General features: G+C 44.3%; 1 protein-coding gene across 4 annotated transcripts in view; it reads right to left on the bottom strand.

Moving 5' to 3' along the window:
• The window catches only part of LOC140467969 (GEM-interacting protein-like), a 127,128-nt gene that overhangs the window by 45,905 nt on the left and 63,710 nt on the right, over positions 1-17,513 (bottom strand). For all 4 annotated transcript variants that reach the window (XM_072564065.1, XM_072564068.1, XM_072564066.1 and 1 more), the window contains 3 exons: positions 12,716-12,841; positions 4,077-4,141; positions 2,939-3,049 (listed from right to left, as the gene is read on the bottom strand). In XM_072564065.1, the coding sequence (XP_072420166.1) occupies positions 2,939-3,049; positions 4,077-4,141; positions 12,716-12,841 (302 nt within the window). The remainder of the gene's footprint in view (positions 1-2,938; positions 3,050-4,076; positions 4,142-12,715; positions 12,842-17,513) is intronic.

The raw sequence follows: 17,513 nt of genomic DNA, 5'->3' as shown, positions 1-17,513 counted from the left end.
AGTTTCTCTCACAAGGCAAATCATCCATTCAATATCCACCCAGTCAAATCCCCCTCAGGATCTTGTAGGTCTCAATAAAATCACCACTCAATATTCTAAACTCCAACCCCAATAAGTATATTCAAGACTTAGATAGACAGATTTTAAGTCACTAACAGAATCAAGGGTGATGGGGTAAAGGCAGGAATGTTGAGTTAAGGATTATCACATCAAACATGAGCTAATTGAATAGATCAGCGGACTCAATGGGCTGAATGGCCTACTTCTGCTTCCACATCTTATGGTTTTATAATACAGGGCAAGCCTGTCTAACCAGTCTTTATATGTTATCTCTAACCTATAATTGTGTGACCTGTAATCTCTTCCTACATTTTCTCTGCTGCCCCGTCTGATATGCTTGCATTGGTAGGTGCATCGGGGATAAGAATTGGAATGTCATATTGCGGCTGTACAGGACATTGGTTAGGCCACTTTTGGAATATTGCATTCAATTCTAGTCTTACTGCTATTGGAAAGATGTTCTGAAACTTGAAAGGGTGCAGAAAAGATTTACAAGGATGTTGCTGGAATTTGAGGGTTTGAGCTATAATAGGCTGAATAGGCTGGGGCTATTTTCCCTGGAGCATCGGAGGCTGAGGGGTGACCTTATGGATTTATAAAATCATGAGGGGCGTGGATAGAGTGAACAGTCAAGATCTTTTTTCCAGACGAGGGGAGTCCAAAACTAGAGGGCAGAGGTTCAAGCTGAGAGGGGAAGTATTTAAAAGGGACACGAGGGGTAACATTTTCCTGTAGAAGGTATGATTAGATTAGATTAGATTACTTACAGTGTGGAAACAGGCCCTTCGGCCCAACAAGTCCACACCGACCCGCCGAAGCACAACCCACCCATACCCCTACATATATGGAATGAGCTGCAAGAGGAAGCGGTGGAGATGGGTACAATTTAATTAAGATGCATACATGAATAGGAAGGGCTTAGAGGGGCATGGACTGAATACTGACAAATAGGACTGGATTAATTTGGGATAGCTGGCTGCCATGGATGAGTTGGACTGAAGAGTCAATTTCCATGCTGTATAACTCTGACTCTATGCTCTTGTTACTCCTTCGTGCTACTATGGACTTTGGACCTTAACCTTGATAACTTGGTTAACATCAGCTTACTGGCCTCTTGCAATGAGTCTGCTTTGAAAGAAAATAGAATTAGAAGAAGTGTCATACTGTTCTCAAGAGGCTAATTCTGTTCCTCTTCTCTCCTCTTGCTAGACCTACCTTGTTTCTTCAGTATTTTCTATCCGTATTCATGCACAGAAACATGGTGCAGGCAACAAAGGCTCTAAAGTATTGATTATTCTGTTGCTCTGAGGGAGAATAATTTCTGCCCTCACTACATTTAGCTGCCCAAAGAAATAGGAGTATAAGAATTTCTAAATGGAAGAACAGCAGACTCCTTTCAGTTCACCTTCACCCATCTCGTAATCACATACTGACAATAATTATGGGGTTGCGAATGAATCATAGTGTCAACGTTTATCATTTATTCATGAAAACACAATCATAATATGCTAAACACTCTAGTAAGCTCCATCCCCCTACTATTTCCCCCTAGTTTTACAAGATTTTATTTCCTTTCGGGTGCTTCCCAATTTCCTTTTGAAAGTCACTAACTGAATGAATGAATGAATGATTTTATTGGCACATGTATTTTACAATGAGAAAAACGGTAAAGTACAGTGAAAAGCTTTTCCACTGTCACCACAATCCGGCACCATTTCAAATAGTTTTAAGCTTAAGAAATGAAAACACAAAGATATAGAAAGGCTGAATAGACTGGGGCATTTTTCCCTGAAGCGTCAGAGGCTGAGGGTGATCTCATAGAGGTTTATAAAATCACGAAGGAACCGATAGGGTAAATAGCCAAGGGGTTTTCCCCAGGTAGAGGAACCCAAAACTAGACAGCATAGGTTTAAGGTGAGAGGGAAAAGATTTAAAAGGAACCCGAGGGGCAACTTTTACACACAGAGGACCTCTGCTTGTATGGACCAGAGGAAGTGGTGGTGCAATTACATAATTAAAAATGCAACTGGATGGGTATATGAATAGGAAGGGTTTCGACGGATTTGGGTCAAATGCTGGCAAATGGGACTAAGTTAGATTGGGAAATCTGATCAGTACAGACAAATTAGACCATAGGGTCTGTTTCCATGCTGTACAACTCTATGACTTTAAGGTATAGCTTAACTGGAATCCATCAGTCCTGAGCCAGGTCATCATCAACAACACTTAGCCACCATCCCGCCTCACCGCCAGCTACACCAGACCCAACCTACATTGAAGTCGCCACTGTGCTGTGGGAGCTAGAGGTCCAAAGTCACCTGTTTCTCCCTTGGACACTAACCACCACACATCACATATCAAATTACTCATGTACTGTATCAATAAAGTTTTTTTATATTATTGAATTACTTCAGTTGGACCAGAAACAGAAGTATGATCGAATAGACTAGGAAGATTAGGAAGTGGTTTTTTTTAGGGATATAAGGTAGACATTTCTGCTTCCAAGTACGGAAGTCCAAATTTAGACATCACGACTATAAGATCTCACGAACAATTCAGTTAGTGTGCTTAGCTCAGAGACGTGACTAGAATGTAGAACTCAGTACCACAAGGAAGGTGAGGCAAATTGCATGATGTAATTATAGAGAAGCTAGATCCAATGAAAAAGAAGAAAGGAATAGAAGGAAATTCTATGGGGTTGGATGAGGTAAGGGTGCAGAGAAGTTCATGTAAATCATAAACACTGGTGTGGAACATTTGAGTCATACCTAGCTGTGAAAGCTCGCTGACAGGCTTAGTCAATGCAACACAGAGTGATACGAGACCACCTGCCCTAACATTGGAAAGTACAAGTGAAGCCATTCACCAAAGCCCTCACCTGGATGTATTTGTTGTGCTGCAGTGAATTCCTGGATTCAATTGTCCTCTGACCGTGTTGGATATCATGCTGCAGAGCCATCATATAAATGTATTGAAAAGGCATGAATTTCTGAAAAAACAAAGAGATGATGAGTTATCTATAAGCATTGTCATCACTCCCTACACGTTCCAGAGTGTTTGATTTGACAGAGAATTGTGATTGGACTGAAACACAAACTGCCTGTTCTCATGGAATTTGCTTCATTCATAGGCCAGGCTTGTTCAGTAAGGTCCCCACTCCAGTGTAGCGATGAGATGGGACTTGCTTCAGCAATGAGTCCCTGATGTTCTGATACACAAGCTAAATTTGCCGCCTCATGACTGCTGTCACAAGGTGATGCGGCAAACCCCAGTTCAACAGCTGGGCTTACCTAGGCTGCGCCTTCATTGCAATTAGAGGGAGATGGTACTGCAGTGATAATGACACTGAACTAGTAATCCGGAGGCACAGGTCAATGCTGCAGGGTTACTGGATCAAATCCCACCCCTGGCAGCTGTTGGAAGTTAAAATTGAAATAATAAATCTGCAATATAAAACTTCTTAAGTAATGGTGACCCTGACAATTACCATCTATTGTTGTGGAATCCCATCTGGTTCACTGATGTCCTTTGGGGAAGGAAATCTGCTGTCATTCAGGCCTACATGCGACTCTAAATGTGACTGACGCTTAACAAGCCTCTGAAATGTCCCGAGCAAGCCACTTGGTTGAAATGCAGTGAGGGATAGGCAACAAGTTCCAGTGACACATGAAAGAGTCTCATGAAAGAGTAAAGAGGAAGAAAATATTGAATTACAGTAAAGGAAGCAGCTGTGGCAGAATGGAATAGTACTCTCTTCCACAATGGCTGTCAGAATGTGGTCTTCACACTCAAATCCAAGTTCAAAGACAGTGAGGAGTTTCCCACTGCAGGCCTGGCCTTGCCAAGAGAGACAGCCTCCAGGCAGCATTGAATGGCCAGTTTTGAAGTTTAGTTATTCAGGTATGGCATTGTATGACATAGCAATATCCTCCAAAAATCAGCGTTGAAACTAAACGTTCAGATCTGTTATTCTTCTTGCAAATGAAGTAGAAATGTTAGATCATGGAACATCTTACCTCTTGGTTGATTGAATTCTTGGTCATTTCAGCCATCCGAAGCATGCTCTTCGAGAATTCAATCTCTGCAGATCAAGACTGGAGTTAGACGGATTTTGTTACCCAAAGACATTTCTATCTATATCTGTTCAGTAGCTGTTTATGAGGAGAGCATAGTGTTGGGATCGTGTAGAAAGTGGGCAGATAGCTATGATAATCATCAGCACAGGAAGAACTAGCATAAAATACAATGTAATAAAGGCATCTAGTGACAGATTCACCGATATATTTAATTTACAGGACAGTAAGCCTCTCTGCTCTAAGGTTAGCTCCATATGAGCCACTTCCTTGTTGGCACATTGTTGTATCAGTTTCATTTCATATACTTACCTGGCTTCCCTCCAGAAACATCAGATGATTGACCCACACAGAGAAGTCAAATTCAAAGTCACTGAATTGATCAGAATTTGTCATACAATCCTACAGCACGGAGACAAGACCTTTGATCCAAACTAGTCCATGCCAACTATATGTTGTTCATGTACACTCCTGCTGGTAGCTCATACCATATGCGTACCACCGTCTGTGTAAAAAAGTTGACCCTCAGGTTCCCTTTAACTCTTTCCCCTCTAACCTTAAAACTGATGCCCTCTAGTCCTCAATTCCCCAACTCTGGGAAAAAGATTGAATGCATTCACCCTATCTATACTTCTCATGATCTTGTACACGTCTATAAGAGCCCCCCCTCAGTCTCCTATGCTCTAAAGAAAAACGTCCTAGCTTTTCCAATCTCTCCCTATAACTCAGACCCTTGAGTCCTGGCAACATCCTTGTAAATTTCTTCTATATCCTTTCCAATTTAATAACATCCTTCCTACAGCAAGGTAACCAAAACTAAAAACAATACCCCAAACTCAGTCTCACCAACGTCCTGTACAACTGCAGCTTAACTTCCCAACTTCTATACTCAGTGCCCTGACTGATGAAGGCCAGTGTGCCAAAAGCCTTCATCACTGCCCTGTCTACCTGTGACTCCACTTTCAGAGAACCCGAACTCCAAGGTCCCTCTGTTCCCTGACACTCCTTAAGGCTCTACCTTGAAATTCCTGCCTTGATTTTACTTTCCAAACTACAAGACCACACATGTATCAATATTAAACTCCATTTGCTATTTCTTGGCCCACTTCCCCAGTTGATCAAGGTCCTGCTGCAGTTTTTGATAGCCTTCCTCACTATCCACGATACCTCCTATTTTAGAGTCATCTGCAAACTTACCAAACATGCTTTTTACGTTCTCATCCAAATCATTGATATAGATAACAAATAGCAATGGGCCCAGCACCGACCCCTGAGGCACTCCACTAGTCACAGGTGTCCAGTCCAACAAGCATCCTTCCACTATTACCCTCTGCTTCCTACCATAAAGCCAATTGTGTATTCAATTTGCCAGATCGCCCTGGCAAACCCTTGTGATCTCACCTTCCAGAGTAGCCTACCATGTGGAACCTTATCAAAGGCCTTACTGAAATCCATATAGACTATGTCAACTGCCCTGCCCTTATCAATTATTCTGGTCACTTCATCAAAGAACTTGAACACATTTGTGAGGCATGATCTCCCATCCACAAAGCCATGCTGACTGTTCCTAATCAAACTCTGTCTTTCCAAATGTATGTAAATCTTATCTCTCAGAATCTTCTCAAGTAATTTACCTACCGCATATGATAAGCTTACTGCTCTATATTTCCCAGGTTTTTCTTTGCAGCCCTTCTTGAATAAGGGCACAAATTCGCTACCTTCCAGTCATCTGGGACCTCACCCATGGCTAACGATGATGCAAAAATATCAGCTAGGGCCCCAGCAATTTCTTATCTATAGCCTCCTGCAGTGTCCTTGAATATATCTGGTTAGGACCAGGAGATTTATCAACCTTCATACATTCTAATACGTCCAACACCTCCTCTACTGTGATATAGTCTATCCCCAAAACATCACCATTAACTTTACCAAATTCCCAAGTCTCCATGTCTTTTTCCACAGTAAACACAGAGGAGAAATATTCATTGAGGACCTCGTCCATCTCCTACTGTTCTACACATTCGTGTCCACTTTGGTCCTTCAGGGGTCTTATTCTCTCTCTAGTTATTATTTTTCCTTAAATATACTTATAGAATTTCTTTGGATTCATCCTAATCCTCTCAGCCAAGGCTTCCTTGATCCCTGTACCTGAGCCATACCTCCTGTTTTCTGGTCAAAATCTCAGTAGCTCTTGGCATCCAGGGTTCCCTATTCCTGCCAACCTGGCCTTTCACCTTCCCATGAACATACAGACCTTGAATTCTAGCTGTCTCATCTTTAAAGGCCTTCCATTTGCTGGATGTCCCTTTGCCTGCAAACAAACTACTCCAATCAACCCCTCCGAGCTCCTGTGTAATTCTATCAAAATTTGCCTTGCCCCAATTTAGAACTTCAACCTGTGGACCAGTTTTGTCCCTCTCCATAACTATTTTAAAATTAATAGAGCTATGGTCACTGGTCCCAAAGTGCTCCCCCACTGTCACCTCAGTCACCTGTCCTGCCCTAACCTTTTACCCATTCAATCTCATTGTAAACCACCTCTAACAAGCTCCAACTTGTAACTGGCTTTTGGAAAGCAAACTAATGCTGTAAAGCCCCACTAACCTGAAAAAAATAATTTTTGTAGCTTGTCAATCTTCTTTGTTTTCAATTAAATTCCACGTAATTTCAATTTTAAAGTTTTGATGTGTCTGCTTCGAGCTTAATCCTTTCTATGTCATTTATTTCACAGAGTTTTACAGTGATCGATCTGCCTTCCTAATACTTGACCCAAGAGTTATGAAATGTCAGACCTGTGCCCACCCATACACTATCCAAATGTTACACAGTAACAGACCTGCCCCCACCTGTAGTGTACCTCAGTGTTAAACAGTGACAGACCTGTCCCCAAAAGGACCGTACCCCTGTGTGATACAATGACAGACCTGTCTTGACCAGTACTGTACCCCAGTGTTATACAGTGACAGATCTGCCCACACCAGTACTATGCCCGAGTGTTATACGGTGATAGACCTGTCTCCACTAGTACTGGGTCCCAGTGTTATATAGTGAGAACTCTGTCCCCACCAGTACTGTACCCCAGTGTTACACAGTATCACAATTGTCCCCAACCAGTACTGTACCCCAAGTGTTATACAGAGTCAGACCTGTCCCTACCAGTAACGTACCCCAGTGTTACAGTGACAGACCTGTCCCCAGCAGTACTGTAAAACAGTGTTTTATAGTGACAGACCTGCCCCACCAGTACTGTAAAAGTGTTTTACAGTGACTGACCTGTCGCCACCAGTAATGTTCCCCAGTGTAATATAGTGACAGACCTGTCCCCGCCAATACTGCACCGCAGTGTTTTATAGAGACAGACCTGACACCACTAGTACTGTACCCCAGTGTTATACAGTGACAGTCCTGTCACCACCAGTACTGTACCCCAGTGTTATACAGTGACAGACCTGTCCCCATGCATACAGTATGCAGTGTTATATAGTAACAGATCTGTCCCCACCACTACTGTACCCAGCGTTATACAGTGACAGACCTGACGCCACTAGTACTGTACCCCAGTGTTCTATAGTGACAGACCTGTCCCCACCAGTACTGTACCCCAGTGTAATACAGTGACAGACCTGTCCCCAGGAGTACTGTACCCTGGTGTTATACATTGACAGACTGTCCCCACCCATACTCAATGCAGTGTTATATAGTAACAGATCTGTCCCCACCTGTACTGAACCCCAGTTTATACAGTGAGAGCCCTGTCCCCACCAATACTGTACTCCAGTGTTACACAGTATCAGACTTCTCACCATCCATAGTGTACCCAGTGTTATAAAGTGACAGATCTGTCCCCATCACTATTGTAGAACATAGAACATAGAAAAGTACAGCACAGAACAGGCCTTTTGGCCCACGATGTTGTGCCGAGGTTTAAATGTAAAATATAATAACTTAACCTACGCACCTCTCAACTCACTGCTATCCATGTGTCTGTCCAACAATCACTTAAATGTCCCCAATGACTCTGCTTCCACCACCACCACTGGCAACGCATTCCATGCATTCACAACTCTCTGCATAAAGAACCTACCTCTGACGTTTCCCCTATACCTTTCCCCTATTATCTTAAAACTATGACCCATCATACAAGTCAATTCTGCCCTGGGGAAAAGTCTCTGGCTATTGACTCTATCTATTCCACTCATTATCTTGTATACCTTAATCAGGTCTCCTCTCTTTCTCCCTCTCTCCAGAGAGAAAAGTCCAAGCTTTTTCAACCTTTCTTCATAAGGCAAGCATCCTGGTAAACCTTCTTTGTACCCTCTCGAAAGCCTCTGTTTCTTTCCTCTAGTAGGGCGACCAGACTGGAGACAATATTCCAAATGTGGTCACACCAGGGACTTGTAGAGCTGTAGCAAAACCTCGCGGCTCTTAAACTTGATCCCCCTGTTAATCAAAGCCAAAACACCATATGCTTTCTTAACAACCCTACCCGGTTAGGTGGCAACTTTGAGGGATCTATGTACTTGCACACTGCCAAGAATCCTGTCTTTAATCCTATATTCAGCATTTGAGTTCGACCTTCCAAAATGCATCACTTCGCATTTATCCAGGTTGAACTCCATCTGCCATTTCTCAGCCCAGCTCTGCATCCTGTCTATGTCATGCTGCAGTCTGCAGTTGCCCTCAATACTATTGACGACACCTCCAACCTTTGTGTCATGCTCCGTGTACTCCAGTGTTATACAGTGATGGACCTGTTTCCACCCATACTGTATCCCAGTGTTAGACAGTGACAGATCTGTCACTACCAGTAATATACCCCAGTGTTATACAGTGGCAGACCTATCCCCACTAGTACTGTACCCCAATGTTACACAGTGACAGACCTGTCCCCACGAGTACTGTGAAAGTGTTTTATAGTGACCTACCTGTCTCCACCAGTACTGCACCGCAGTGTTTTACAGTGACAGACCTGTCTCCACCTATACTATACCCCAGTGTTACACAGTAACAGACCTGTCGCCACCAGTAGTGTATGCCAGTATAATAGTGACAGACCTGTCCCCAGCAGTACTGCACTACAGTGTTTTATAGTAACAGACCTGGCCCTATGAGTACTGTACCCCAGTGTTATACAGAGACAGATCTATCCACACCACTACTGTACTCAAGTATTACAGTGACAGACCTGCTGCCACCAGTAATGTAACACAGTGTGAGACAAAGACAGACCTGGCCCACCCAGTCCTGTACCCCAGTGTTATACGGAAACAGACCTGTCCTCACCAGTACTGTACCCCAGTGTTACACAGAGTAAGACCTGTCCCCAACAGTACTTAACCCCAATGTTATACAGTGACAGAACTGTCCCCAACAATACTGTACCCCAGTGTTAGAGAGTGACAGACATGTCACCACCAGAAATGTAACACAGTGTTATACAAAGACAGAGCTGTCCCCATGCAGTACTGTACACCAGTGTTATACAGAGACAAATCTGTCCCCACCAAAACTGTACCCTAGTGTTATACAGTGACAGAACTGTCCCTACCAGTACTGTACACCAGTGTTATAGGAACAGAACTGTACCCCTGTGCTGTGCAGAGACAGAACTTTCCCCAACAATACTGTACCCCAGTGTTATACAGTGACAGACCTGTCCCCACCAATATTGTACTCCAGTGGTAAACACTAACAGAAATGTCCCCACCAGTAATGTACACCAGTATTATACAGAGACAGAACTGTCTCTACCAGTACTGTATAGCAGTATTATACAGAGACAGAACTGTCCCCACCAGTACTTTTCACCAGTAATATATAGACATAACTGTCCCCACCAGTACTGTACGTCAGTGTTATAGAGATAGGACTGTCCCCACCAGTACTGTACCCCTTTGATATACAGAGACAGACCTGTCCCCAACAGTACTGTACCCCAATGTTATACAGTGGCAGAACTGTCCCCAACAATACTGTACCCCAGTGTTATACAGTGACAGACCTGTCCCCACCAATAGTGTACCCCAGTGTTATACAGTGACAGACCTGTCCCGACCAATACTGTACCCCAGTATTATAGATAGAACTGTCCCCACCGATACTGTACCCCAATGTTATAGACAGAACTGTCCCAGTAGTACTGTACACTAGTATTATGCAGAGAGAGAACTGTCCCCACCAGTACTGTAAAACAATGTTTTATAGTGACAGGAGTAGCATGGTGCTGGAAAAGCACCATTCTATTCCTGTCCAGCACCACTCTGGTTTCCAGCATCTGCAGTCATTGTTTTAACCCTTTTTATAGTGACAGACCTGTCGCCACCAGTACTGTAAAACAGTGTTATACAGTAACAGACCTGTCGCCACCAGTACTGTAAAACAGTGTTATACAGTATAACAAACCTGTCACCACCAGTAATATATCCCAGTATAATATAGTGACAGACCTGTCCCCAGCGGTACTGCAGTACAGTGTTTTACAGTGACAGACATGTCCCCACCAGTATTGTACCGCAGTGTTATAAGAGACAGATCTGTCCCCAACAATACTGTACTCAAGTGTTACATAGTGACAGACCTGTTGCCACCAGTACTGTATCCCAGTGTTATAAGAGACAGAACTGTCCCCAACAATACTGTACCCCATGTTAAACAGTGGCAGACCTGTCGCCACCAGTAATGTAATTCAGTGTGAGACAAAGACAGAGCTGTCCCCACCAGTACTGTACACCAGTGTTATACAGTGACAGACCTGTCTCCACCCATACTGTACCCCAGTGTTATACAGTAACAGACCTGTCGCCACCAGTAATATATCCCAGTATAATATAGTGACAGACCTGTCCCCAGCGGTACTGCACTACAGTGTTTTACAGACATGTCCCCACCAGTATTGTACCGCAGTGTTATACAGTGACAGATCTGTCCACCCCACTACTGTACTCAAGTGTTACAACCTGTTGCCACCAGTACTGTATCCCAGTGTTATACAGAGACAGAGCTGTCCTCACCAGTATTGTACACCAGTGTTATACAAAGACAGAGCTGTCCTCACCAGTACTGCACCCTAGTGTTATACAGTGACACACCTGTCCCCACCAGTACTGTACCCCAGTGTTATACAGAGACAGACCTGTCCCCACCAATACTGTACCCCAGTGTTATACAGTGACAGACCTGTCCCCACCAATACTGTACCCCAGTGTTATAGAGAGACAGAACTGTCCCCAACAATACTGTACCCCAATGTTATAGAGACAGAACTGTCCCACCGGTACTGTACACCAGTAATATAGAGACAGAACTGTCCTCACCAGTACTGTAGGTAAAAACAGTGACTGCAGATGCTGGAAACCAGAGTCCAGATTAGAATGGTGCTGGAAAAGCACAGCAGTTCAGGCAGTATCTGACTGCTCCTTGGATGCTGCCTGAACTGCTGTGCTTTTCCAGCACCATTCTAATCCCCACCAGTACTGGACACCAGTGTCATAGAATTAGAACTGTCCCCAATAATACTGTACCCCAGTGTTATAGAGACCGACTTGTCTCCACCAGTACTATACCCTAGTGTTATACAGAGACAGAACTGTCCTGACCAGTACAGTGTTATTAACTGACAGACTGTCACTACCAGTAACTTTCCTGATGAAGGGCCCCAGCCAGAAACATTGATTTTCCGGCTCCTATCAGCCTCACCTGCTGTGCTTTTGCAGCATCACACTCTCAACAAGCACTGTACCCCAGTACTGCACTCTAACATTATATAACCACAAACCTGTCCCCAGCAGTACTCTATACCAGTGATATACAGTGATAGACCTGTCCCCACTGGTACAGTACCACAGAATGTACAGTGACAGATGGGTCACTATTACTGTACCCCAATGTTATACAGTGACAGATCTGTCCCCAACAGGACTGCATTCCAGTGATATACAGTGACAGATCAGTCCCCAACAGGACAGCATCCCAGTGTTAGACAGTGGCAGATTTGTCCACCAATACTGTATCCCAGTATTATATAGTGACCAACCTGTCCCCACCAGTACTGTACTCCAGCGTTATATAGTGAAAGACCCACAAGTACTGTACCGCAGTGTTATGAAATGACAGACCTGCCCCCAGCCATATTGTGCTCTAGTGTTAAACAGTGACAGACCTGGTCTCACCAGCAATGTACCCCCAGTGTTATATAGAGACACACATATAACGAGTACTATATCCCAGTGTTATAAAGTGTTAGACTTGTCCATTACCAGTACTGCACTACAATGTTATATAGCGAAAGACTTGTCCCCAATAGGACCGTATTCCAGTTATAAATAGTGACAGATGTGTCTCAATTAGTATTGCAGCCGAGTGTTGTACAGTGACATACCTGTCTCCACTCATACTGTACCCCAACGTTACACATTAACCGACCTGCCCTCATCAATACTATACTCCAATATTATTCAGTGACAGACCTGTCCCCACCATTACTGTACCCCAGTGTTAGGCAGACCTACCAACACCCCAGTAATAGCAACAGAAGGTAGATCTCCTCCTTCAATGGCCCAACAGCTTCACATCCCTCTACTCACCCACAGAGGTCCGCCTCTCCATCCATGACAGCAGTTCCTTTGTGTATTTGGCCCAGAGTTTGGCATATAGCAGGGATGACTCGACACCCCGTTCACACCTCATCAGCATTTTGTCGGCCTCTTCCTCTGTGGAGGGAGTGAAGAGACACGGGATCATGAGGCTGGATTTTACATGTGGCCCACTACACACACAGCTCCACAAACAGCTTGATAAGTCTGACCTTGGGAGAGGCCATCAGGAGATTAACAAGCTTAAGTAGCAATATTTGGATGACTGTCAGACAGAGGGATACTAGGGACAGGATTAACTAGCAGGCTGTCTATAAAACATTGAGAAACACATATGGACTGTCAGAAACTGTGTGACAAAGAAATCAGCAGAGACAGGAGATTGTACCTGGAGAGGCAGAGAGAGAGTGAGTTGTGACTTTTCTCTCCATACAGTTTCCTAAGTGTCTGACAGTTACTCACAGGATGTTTCCTAATGGTTTACAGTACTGGGGAGGCAGGTACCAAGAACCACCTCAGCTGGTACAGGGGTCGAAACCAAATTATTAAAAGGTTATTCTGCATCACACTCCAGCCATCATATTCAGTGGGCTAATCAGGGCTCGTTCAATCTAACCAGGGTTTAATATCAGAAGTTACATGAAACCAGGTTATAGTCCAACAGGTTTATTTTGAAATCACAAGCTTTCAGAGCACTGCTTCTTTGTCAGGTGAGGATGGACTTCACCTGAAGAAGGAGCAATGTGGCACGGTGGTTAGCACTGCTGCCTCACAGCGCCAGAGACCCGGGTTCAATTCTCGCCTCGGGCGACTGACTGTGTGGAGTTTGCACGTTCTCCCCGTGTCTGCGTGGGTTTCCTCCGGGTGCTCCAGTTTCCTCCCACAGTCCAAAGATGTGCAGGTCAGGTGGATTGGCCATGCTAAATTGCCCGTAGTGTTAGGTAAGGGGTAGATGTAGGGGTATGGTTGGGTTGCGCTTCGGTGGGGCGTGTGGACTTGTTGGGCTGAAGGGCCTGTTTCCACACTGTAAGTAATCTAATCTAATCTAATCTAATCTAATCAAATAAACCTGTTGGACTATAACCTGGTGTCGGGTGACTTCTGACTTTGTCCACCCCAGACCAACAAGCACACTTCCACATCAGGTTTAATATAACTGCAATAAAAACGGAAACGCTGGAGGAACTCAACAAGTGTGGCAAAATCTGTGGAGAAATACCTTTGTTTATTAAATCAAGAATACCATGTGCTTATTTGACAATCTTACAAAAAGAATATAGGAACAGAAGTGGACTATTCAGCCTCTAAAGCCTGTACTACCTTGCCCCAGATTACCTGCATTAACCTGCCTTGGTTTTTGGAATCTGTAATAACTATGCCTAAATCTATCAGACTCAATTTTCACACTTTCATTTGACTCTGATGTCTCTATTGGAGGTCATGTTTAACATTTCTATTTCCCTTTGTGTGAAGAAGTAGTTCCTAGCATCCTGACAAGCTAGAAGTGATTTTAAGTTATGTCCTTTGTTCGAAACACCAAATGGATTTTCCTTTGAATCTCTTGGCTCATCCAGAGTTCAGAGCTCCTCACCATTTACAAATGTACTTTGATAAATCTTTTGTAGAGTGAATGATTTCCACTTCTTCACGTTGGACTCCACCTGCCACTCACTTTAGTGAACTCAACTCATGCTGCCCAGTGTCAAGGAACCCTGGGTCTCTCTGTTCCTGTAAATTTGTACAGTTACTTCACAACTTCTCCACTTACATGTCCTATCATGTTAAAGCCCACACACTTCTGTGTTTTCAAACTGCATTTGCCACAGATTTGTACATTTCACTAGACTTGTCCTCCTGGCAAAACAGCAAGAAAGATCTGCATTTATAAAGTGCTTTTCATAACTACCAAAAATCTCAAAGTGTTTTACAACCGGTGAGGTATTCTCAACATGTTAAGTAATGTACGATCCCCTGAATTTTTTTTGGGTACCATTCGAAAGTCAATGTGTTGGTGCATGGGCAGCCCTCCACCCCTCACCCTCTCCACCCCGCTTCGAGGGAGTTTTAAACATAGAACATAGAAGAATACAGCGCACTACAGGCCCTTTGGCCCTCGATGTTGCGCCGATCCAAGCCCACCTAACCTACACTAGCCCACTATCCTCCATATGCCTAACCAATGCCTGTTTAAATGCCCATAAAGAGGGAGAGTCCACCACTGCTACTGGCAGGGCATTCCATGAACTCATGCCTCGCTGAGTAAAGAATCTACCCCTAACATCTGTCCTATACCTACCACCCGTTAATTTAAAGCTATGCCCCCTCATAATAGCTGACTCCATACGTGGAAAAAGGTTCTCATGGTCAACCCTATCTAAACCCCTAATCATCTTGTACACCTCTATCAAGTCACCCCTAAACCTTCTTTTCTCCAATGAAAACAACCCCAAGTGCCTCAGCCTTTCCTCATACGATCTTCCTACCATACCAGGCAACATCCTGGTAAACCTCCTCTGCACCCGTTCCAGTGCCTCCACATCCTTCCTATAGTATGGCGACCAAAACTGCACACAATACTCCAGATGCGGCCGCACCAGAGTCTTATACAACTGCAACATGCCCTCAGGACTCCGGAACTCAATTCCTCTACCAATAAAAGCCAGTACGCCATATGCCTTCTTCACTGCACTATTTACCTGGGTGGCAACTTTCAGAGATTTGTGTACATGGACACCAAGATCCCTCTGCTCTTCCACACTACCAAGTAGCCTACCATTAGCCCAGTACCCCATCTTCTTGTTACTCTTACCAAAGTGAATCACCTCACACTTACCTACATTGAACTCCATTTGCCACCTTTCTGCCCAGCTCTGCAGCTTATCTATATCCCGCTGTAACCTGCCACATCCTTCCTCACTGTCAACAACTCTACCGACTTTCATATCATCCGCAAACTTGCTCACCCAACCTTCTAGCCCCTCCTCCAGGTCATTTATAAAAATGACAAACAGTATGTAATCACTGGAAGAAACCGAGAGTTGCCAAGGACTTCTCACTGTCAACATTCCCAAGCTTTGTGCTACCTGCAAATTTTGAAATGATGTTACACTCAGGTCAACTCATTAATGTGTATCAAAGAAGTAGAGTTATACTTTGAAAGCTAAATCATCTTAGCTAGTGGGGTGGCACAGTGGTTCAGTGGTTAGCACTGCTGCCTCACAGCGCCAGGGACCTGGGTTCGATTCCTATCTCAGGTGACTGTCTGTGTGGGGTTTAAACACTCTCTCCTCGTGTCTGTGTGGGTTTCCTCTGGGTGCACCAGTCTCCTCCCACATTCCAAAAGATGTGCAGGTCAGGTGAATTAGCCGTGCCAAATTGCCCACAGTGTTAGGTGCATTAGTCAGGGGAAAAAGTAGGGAAATGAGTCTTGGTGGTTTACTCTTCAGATGGTCAGTGAGGACTTGTTGGGCTGAAGGGCCTGTTTCCACACAGCAGGTAATCTAATTTTAGGGTTCCTCCCACAACCCAAAGATGTACAGGTCAGGGGAACTGGCCGTGCTAAATTGTCCATTAGTCATTGGTAAATATAGGATAGGGGAATGAGTCTGGGTGTATTACTGTTCAGAGGGTTGGTGTGGACTTGCTGGGCCGAAGGGGTCTGTTTCCATACTGTAAGGAATCTAATCTAGTCTGCATAACATCATTACACTGACTCATTGAAACAAAGCAACAATATGTTTGCATTATGTTCATCCTCGACACACTCATAAAAGGAATAGTGTCTGATTATAATGAGGCCAGCACAATGGATACAGCCTGAGGCTGGCATGTGCTGATTAAGTGCAGATACTGCTCCAGTAATCTTTCCCGAAACCTTGCAGCATTCAGTAAAAATGCAGACGAGCCAGATGGTCCAGTTCGGACTCAGTAACTCTTCTACAAGACTCATTCCTGTGGCAGGTACAACACAAAAGGAGCCTCTGTCGTTCTCCGACGTGACTGTTTGACGAGTGATTCAAATTTGTTCATCAAATTTTTTTCCCCTGATATTATGTGACATTGTTTTATGCTGATGAGGCAAACCACAGTCATCTAGGTGCCAGCCACACCTCCTGAATGTGGAAACCACTGGCATCTCCTCTCTGGCTCCATAGCTATTTGTTATTGTTTAACACTTAGTTGGCACCCCATCTACCCACATTGCTGGGCAGGCTCCTATATGGCTCTTGGGGCAGTAATAGCAGATATTTCAATGTTCTATGTTATTGCCATCACTATATCGCAGGGCAGATAATACATGAAGTAGGTACAGAATAGAGCTCCAGCACTCCCAGAACAGGTGCAGTACAAGTTTTAGGTACAGATTAAAGCTACCTCTATACTTTTAAACTGAAAGTAAAGCTCCCTCTGCACTCTCTCCAACAAACAGTGGTGCGGTGGTTCAAAGGTCGGCATGGTGGCTCAGTGGTTGGCACTGCTGCCTGACTGCACCAGGGACCCAGGGTTTGATTCCTGCTTTGGGCAGGAGTTTGGACATCCTCCCCGTGTTTGTGTGGGTTTCCTCTGGGTGCTCCAGCTTCCTCCCACATTCCAAAAGATGTGCAGCTCAGGTGAGTTAGCCATGCCAAATTGCGGATGGTGTTAGGTGCATTAGTCAGGGGCAAAAGTAGGGAAATGAGTCTCAGTGGTTTACTGTTCAGATGGTCGGTGTGGACTTGTTGGGCCGAAGGGCCTGTTTCCACACTGTAGGCAATCTAATCTAAACACTCCCAAGACAGGTGCAGCATGG

Source organism: Chiloscyllium punctatum, chromosome 46, assembly GCF_047496795.1.
Source record: "Chiloscyllium punctatum isolate Juve2018m chromosome 46, sChiPun1.3, whole genome shotgun sequence".
Taxonomy (NCBI): Eukaryota; Metazoa; Chordata; class Chondrichthyes; order Orectolobiformes; family Hemiscylliidae; genus Chiloscyllium; species Chiloscyllium punctatum.
This window is presented reverse-complemented; position numbering and strand designations above follow the sequence as displayed.